The sequence below is a fragment of the Malaya genurostris genome, chromosome 3 (genome assembly GCF_030247185.1).
Source record: "Malaya genurostris strain Urasoe2022 chromosome 3, Malgen_1.1, whole genome shotgun sequence".
NCBI classification, from domain to species: Eukaryota; Metazoa; Arthropoda; class Insecta; order Diptera; family Culicidae; genus Malaya; species Malaya genurostris.
In genome coordinates, this window is record NC_080572.1 from 146,230,527 (window position 1) to 146,238,325 (window position 7,799).

The following is a 7,799-nucleotide window of genomic DNA, read 5'->3' on the forward strand; positions in this document are numbered from 1 at the left end:
TGTTAACGTTTTTTTCGGTGACAGTGCGCCACATAGCTGCAAATTGCAGAAGCCAATTCAACCATTTATGTTGGTTGAATACAACGTTATAATTCTCTAATTCAACTAAAAAATTAGTTGAATGGAAATGGAGTGTGTCTTAGCTAAGAAATGACAGCATGTTGAATTGGTGAATTCAACTATAAAAACAGCCATTTCAACAAATATTTTATTATTATTAAGGGAATCAGAAATAAAAAATCTAAATTAGCAAAAGCAAGATTTTTTTAGTTGTCTCAAAAAATAACTAACTAAAATCAGGAAATCAACTAATTTTTTCGCCAAAATGCTGATTTCGGTCTTTCCGTGCAAGGAAATTATATTTAGATTCAGAGAAATCCAACATGGTCACTCTGCATCTGTTATATTTGCATCACCAAAGATTCTTTTTTAAACTATAGAAATGTTCAGTTAAAATTGTAGCATGTGAGAAAATGTCATGTTGATCATTTTCAAATGATTTCAAATGACTTCGCGAATAGTACTTGAAGGATGGTACAGATACGCAAACCAATCCAAATATTCGATACTGTAATGAGAAATAATGTGATACCACCTTTTAATTTATTTAGCTATCTTCAGGTATAATGGTTGCTCTATGGGAATGGTCAGAGTCGAGTAACATACTGAAGAGTATGCGTTAATATAGTTTCACTAATTTTTTTCGAATAGATGATATATAGGACCTCAAAAATATCCTAACTCGCATACTACTGAATAGGTTGGTGATATATTCAGCTCAGAGTTGCACTGAGTCGTGATCATCATTCGCACGTCAAAGCTACGAGATAGTTCTGTCACGAACCAAAATGATCGTCATTCAAAGATGATCGAAATGATGCAATGAGTAGCGTACGGTGAACAGGCACATCAGTGACGCGAGAGTGGCAACACGCTGAGAGTAAAATGATTCGAATGAGAGAAGAGATCCGTTATTCTCTGTTTGTTTTTATATGACCAGTTTATAGTTCTGTACAGTTTTTTGAAATATAAATTGAAAATGGAATGTTTAGAATCATTGGATTGCTCGTAAAGACTTTTTGCCGTAGCAATGGTGGTATTAGCTACTCCAGCAAGTCAAATATCAGTGTAACGTGCATTCCAGTTCAATTTAGATTTGATATCATCAGATTTTAAGAAGTTTTGGAGGACCTTTTTCTCGCTAAACTAAATCAACAGTTGTTTAAAAATTCTCTTCCCACACTGTATGATTGGAAAAGTTTCAACAATCAGAGATTTTCTACTACAACATATCCACAACAATTATTACATAACGCACTGCAATATGAATTTCATTTCATGTAGTATCCAGATGTACATTTTCCACTCTAGTTGAACTTTGAAGACATGAAATAAACGAAGGAATTTGAATGCAACTGAACACGTACAGTTACTGTATATACATATGAAGCGTTCTTCCTTTTCTTTTCCTTAAAACTATGCAGAGAAAAATTATTAAACTGAAAGTTTCGGATTCTTAAATATGTATTTATGTTACATCACCTAATTTGCATTGAAAGAAATTCATCAATAATGCACTATTCGATTTCTATCGAGACAAAAGTGTTTTGTTTTTATTTATTTTTAGCTAGAACTGCCTACTACGACTAAAAATGTCATCGCAACACGATCTCGTAAAGAGAGGTGGGACACAAAAAGCTATAAAACAGCCAGTTATTAATCGTTGTAATAAAGCCTACTTTGATGTTCATAATCATTTTCTGACATCACCTGTGTGTTGATTCCATTTTGTTAGTAAATCTTCGGCAATGTTAAAAATCTAAGAATTTGTTATGATGATCGTTGGTATGGAAATCGGTTTGCTTCAATTTTCATATAAAGATTGATTCATTGGATTACGTATGCTTTATTTATTTTCCTTCTATGAACCAAATTAAATCGAAAACGTTGTTTTTAACGAATTTTCCTTGCAATTGACGATCACGACGAAAATTTTAGACATTGACCGTCACTCTGAGACTTCCATCATATTGATTCGTCTCCAAGTGAGCATCAGACTGAACTGACGGAATATATTTCTCAGTGAAACGCATACATTAATAATGACGGTATGTGTAGCTTTTCAGTGAGAGAGCATGCGAGAGAAATGATTATTTTTGGAACGCTTGTGTCCGTCAATAGCTGCCCTTACACGAGACAATATTATTGTCAATACAAGGAGTATTGTCAATACTTTTGATCGTGTAGTGGAAACTTCATTGGATTGACGAAAATATTGTCAAAAAATCAAAACTGCTCATCAATCTTACAATACTTTCTCTCCAGAGAGGAAACAGTTAAATATGTACAATGACCTTTTCTCTCAATGTTACAATATTCAGTTGCAATATTTAAACCTCCAAACGCTTGATTTTTTCGAAAAACGCGGACTCAAGTTACCAAGCCAATTGGATTGACGGTATTGACAATACTTTGGATTGACAATAATATTGTCACGTGTAAGAGCCGCTAATGAATATTCTTTGTTTACGGATACTGGATGCAACACTGATTCAGCTATCTTCCGGTATAATTGTTGCTCTGGAAACAGGGTTAGATTCGAATAATATGCTAATATATTCAAGGTCAGAGTGGAGTAATATACTGCAAGGTATGTTTAAGTATGGATTTACTAAATTGTTTCGAATAGATGATATATGGGACATCAAAATTAGCCAAGCTGGCATACTGCTATAAAGGTTGCTGATATATTTAGCTCTCTTCAATTGTAATGATTGCTCTGGGAAAAGTTCAGATTCGAGTAATATGCTGAAGAGTATGTGTAAGTATGGATTCACTAAACTGTTTCGAATAGATCATATATGGGACATCAGATCTTTTGTCAGATCTCACCAGATCTTTGCGGGTTTTGGTCTTTATACGATTGGCATATTGTCGCAAAACTGAAATGTAGAGGCGCTGCTTACTTAGAGATGATACTTTCAGCAAGAGCTGTCAAGTCGGTAGAAAAAATTCTAATTACTGCACCTTTTCAACAATTCAGCAACAACTAACCTTACCCAATTTCACACATTTCTGAAGATCTTCCATGTTTAATCGTAGTTTACACTAAAAAAAGTAGTGGTAATAACTTTGAAATCGATTTTCTTCTACTCCGAGTGTACTATTATTGCTGATATCTATTTGTAGTATTGAATAAACGATAAAAATGTTGAATGATCCTCCTTTTATTGGTTTCGTTTTTCATTCGCAGGTATCGCTACCGGTAAATCAAAAAGCTTTGCGACAATGCGCCAATAGGTGGCGAGACCTTTTTTTGCTTAATGAAAATGAAGCCCGGTCAAAATTTCCTTGTATATAGAGACCCAGAGAAATCCAAAAAAAAATTCAAGTCGGAAACAGATTTGTGAAAAAATAACATGGCAACTCTGCCTCTGTTATATTTGCATTACCAAAGATTCTTTTCTAAACTATGGAAATGTTCAGTTCTAATTGTAGCATGTGAGAAAATGTCATGTTGATAATTTTCAAATGATTGTATTTTTCGCGTACATCGTGAAGGACACTACACACACAGACTAACAGACAGGACACTCAAATCAGATTCTTCAATCATTTTAACGGTCATTTCGAATATTCCTTTATTTGGGAGAGTACTCACATGTGTCATGATGGCGCCACGTTACCATATCAAATAAATCCTGTCTGTCATCTAGACTGTTTATTTTTTTCATTTACCAACCGAGTTGCCATTCATACAAAATTACCTGTAATGTATTGATGTAATGTAATGTCTACCTCCATGCGAATTTCATGCATATTGCCAAAACTATATACAGAATTGTGCCTACTTCTCATCCTACAACGCAATACAAAATCGAACCCGTTTTGTTACAATATTTACTTGCTTCTGGTCTGCCGTCACTTAATTTCGGGTGAAAATTACCAACACAATCGAAAATAGTCTAGATGAACAACGTTGAGTAAAATAAATGTTTACCTTCCAACATCGCTAAAAAAGTTAAATATATTATCAACGTAATCCAATAATTTATTGTGACGATTCATTATCAAATATTTTGATGAAATCAGGCAACCCTGCAAGCAGCTGATCGGTGTTGACAAACGAAGGGAAACCAACTAGTAAAAAACTTTTACGTAACACAAGGGGTGTACCGATAGTAAATAGTTCGCGCAGTACAATATAGGTGGAACTAGTGCATCACGAAAAATTATTTTTATAAGAATTTACTCATATTGTCATGTCTGTTAGTGTGTGCTACACATACGCAAACCAATCCAAATATTCGATGCTGTGATGAGAAATAATGTTTTTTTTTTTTTTTGGTTGCTCTATGAGAATGGTCAGAGTCGAGTAATACGCTGAAGAGTATGAGTTATTGAAGTTCCACTTACTTTTTTCGAATAGATGATATAAGGGACCTCGAAAATAGCCAAGCTGGCAACTTCTGAAAAGGTTGATGATATATTCAGCTATTTTCAGATTTAATGAGTGCTCTGGGAAACGGGTTAGGGACGAGTAATATACCAAAGGGTACACGGAGAGGAAAATGGAAATGTTGAAAACAATAATCACATTTGATATTTGATATTGATTATTTCAACACTAAATATATTTGACAGCGACAAACAAACATATTCATGCTCAAAACAATAATATGTTATTGTTATTCTTAGGGGTTTAATATGTTATTTAGTCAAACATAAACTGTTCCATACAACCATAAAATAGTTTATTCAAACAGCGCGTCATAGTTACAGTCAATTATAAAAATGGTCATAATTAACATGTATATAATTTTTTCATTTTTTTTTTTTCTAAAGGTGATTTGTTTATATCTAGTGTTGTATTATTTGAACTGACACCCATTATATAGATAGTATTTGGATGTTGGGTTTCCATTAAGTCAGCATATTTTCAATTGATATCAAGCGTTTGTACTTTATTGTCATTCATTTGCGAAACAAAGCATCTGGCAATTCTGCCCACGTATTTCTCGATTCAAGATGGCGTTGGATCGAGAAAACGAAAATATTTTTCTGGAGTTTATTGAAACTTCTGAAACGGCGGAGCTTCTCAAAACGTTCCAGCTTTCTGATGCAGCCATCGAATATTTCCTCGGTAATTTGTAGTGTAATTTGCTCAGAATGATGTATTTAATGTTTATCCGTGGTCAATTCCAGCCTTAGGTGACTTGAATATTATAGAAAGAGCCGAAGTGGAAGCGTTATTACCCAGCCCATTTTTAGCTGATCGCACTCGTACCATATATGGTCTAAACAAGTGGCGTATTTCTCAGGTACATTTAAGTCAAACTATAGTTCATCGTGATTACAATTTACATCGCTAGTTTTTTCCTCTCTAGAATTTAATTCCTCTGACAATTCCTTTAGCAGAGAAACGAGCCAATTTTAGTTCTGATAGTAAGTTATTGAGAAGTAAAAATCCCCTTGATGGAACCGATAAGATACAATGGACGGCCCGTTTACTAATCGAGCGTTCGAAAAAAGGAAAGGAAGTTATAATAAAATACAACAAGTGTAAAATACTCGCTAAAAATCATAAAACGTTTATCACACATTTGATTGTTGATGAGATTGTTGATAAGTTTAGCAAGCTGTCGAAGGATGAACTAATTCAGAGGGCAAGATCATTTGTTGAAAGATTCATTCAAATTGCTTCTCCAAGTTACACGCCTTGATGTATTACATGTTTTTTGCTCATATGGAGACATTTGATTGTTTTTTTTAGCACGTATGGTATCAGCCTACAACGATTCGTGATGTGAATGGTAGAAAAATTAAGCTTAGTCGTTTAACGCGAGGATGTTTGTTGAATCGAAATCACAACTATAGAGCAGCTGCAGTTTTGGAAAAAGGTGATACCATACTGCCCGGTCAAAATTTCCTTGTATATAGTAGACCTAGAGAAATCCAAATAAATTTTTAAGTCAGAGACAGATTTTTGAAAAAATAACATGGCAACTTTGCCTCTGTTATATTTGCATCACCAAAGATTCTTTTTTAAACTATGGAAATGTTCAGTTTCAATTGTAGCATGGGAGAAACTGTCATGTTGATCATTTTCAAATGAATTTAGATGATATAAGTGACTTCAAAAATAGCCAAGCTGGCATACTTCTGAGAAGGTTGCTGATTGGTTCAGCTATTTTCAGGAATAATGGTTGCTTTGGGAAAAGGGTCAGAGTCTAGTAATATCCTGAAAAACATGAGTTGATATAGTTTAATCGATTTTTCCGAATAAATGATATATGGGACATCAGAAATAAAAAAAAAAAAAGATTGCTGATAAATTCAGATATCTTTAGGAATAATGGTTGCTCTGGGAGAAGGGTTAGTGTCAAGTAGAAAACTGGAGTATGCGTAAGTATGGATTTACTAAATTGTTTCGAATAGTAAAAACAAAAATAGCCAATCTAGCATTCTGCTGAACAGGTATATATCAAAAATATAAAAGCTGGCATAGTGCTGAAAAGGTTGCTGAAATATTCAGCTATCTTCCGGTATGATAGTTACTCTGGAAACAGGGTCAGATTCGAGTAAGATGCTAATATATTCAAGGTCAGAGTATAGTATAGTGATATATGGGACATAAAAAATAACCAAGCTGGTATACTGTTGAAAAGGTTGCTGGTATATTCAGCTAGATTCATGTATAATGGCTGCTAGAAGAAGAGGCATAGTTGAGCAATATACTGAAGATTATAAGTTAATATAGTTTCATTAATTTTTTTGGAATATATTATATATAGGACATTCAGCTATCTTCATGTATAATGGTTTCTCTGGAAAAGGGTCAATGTTGAGTAATATACTAAAGATTATGAGTTAATATAGTTTCACTACTTTTTTTGAATATATCATGTGTGGGACATTAAAACTAGCCAAGCTGGCATACTGCTGTAAAGGTTCAGCTATCTTTAGGTAAAAAACCCCTCCTTAATCCACCTAGTGGTGTGATAATGCCTTTCTCTTCTTTCATAACAGTCTCATGGAAATATGTTTCATACTTTTATTAAATAATTTTGGATACTAATTTTGACACCAATTGATTCAGATTGATTCGAGTAGTTCACAAAAGCATGCTTCAGTGTTTATGTCACACAGCCAGCATCATTTTTCCAAACTAGTGCTTGACATTTGCGTAGCCTATTTGTATGAGAACAGTGATGCCAATCTAAAAAAGTGCACACACACACATACACACACACACACATACACACAGACATTTTCGATCTCGTCGAACTGAGTCGAATGGTAATTAACACTATGGGTCTCCGAGGCTCCGTTCGAAAGTCGGTTTTTCCAGCAATTCTAATACCCTTCTATAGAGAAAGGCAAAACCCTTCTTAGTCCACTTAGTGGAATTTTCATATATCTTGAAAAATCACCATAGGGGGGAGTACATGAAATTTTCGAAATCGAAAAAAAATTTTTGATGCCAAAAGGCTTAGAATTGCATGAAACGTAGAGATTTAGTGTCATCTCGAAAAAATTTTTTTTGAAAAAGTCGACTTTTTGGGACTTAGAAAAAATATGAAAAATTAAAAAATAAGTCCCAGAAAGTTGATTTTTTCACAAAAAATATTTATTTTGAGATGACACTAAATTTCGATGTTTCATGCAGTTTTAAGAGTTTCGGCATCAAAAAAAATTTCGATTTTGGAAATTTCATGTACTCCCCCCTATGGTGCTTTTTCAAGGTCGAAAATTGTCAAACCTTTACCACCGGGCAGCACCCCTTACGCATGTCCGAT

General features: G+C 34.0%; 1 protein-coding gene across 1 annotated transcript; it reads left to right on the forward strand.

The window, feature by feature from the left end:
* The first annotated feature begins 4,951 nt into the window (after nt 1-4,951).
* LOC131438058 (uncharacterized) lies at nt 4,952-6,713 on the forward strand. Its single transcript, XM_058607845.1, has 3 exons — nt 4,952-5,143; nt 5,206-5,321; nt 5,388-6,713. The coding sequence occupies exons 1-3, from the start codon at nt 5,029-5,031 to the stop codon at nt 5,721-5,723; spliced, it is 567 nt and encodes a 188-aa protein (XP_058463828.1). The 5' UTR covers nt 4,952-5,028; the 3' UTR covers nt 5,724-6,713.
* Nucleotides 6,714-7,799: the final 1,086 nt, after the last annotated feature.

What these genes read in the sequence shown, in the direction of transcription:
- LOC131438058 (XM_058607845.1), top strand. Translation starts at nt 5,029, where the DNA reads ATGGCGTTGGATCGAGAAAACGAAAATATTTTTCTGGAGTTTATTGAA. An exon ending in AGCCATCGAATATTTCCTCG is followed by an intron (nt 5,144 to 5,205) that starts GTAATTTGTAGT and finishes GGTCAATTCCAG; the next exon opens with CCTTAGGTGACTTGAATATT. An exon ending in ACAAGTGGCGTATTTCTCAG is followed by an intron (nt 5,322 to 5,387) that starts GTACATTTAAGT and finishes TTTCCTCTCTAG; the next exon opens with AATTTAATTCCTCTGACAAT.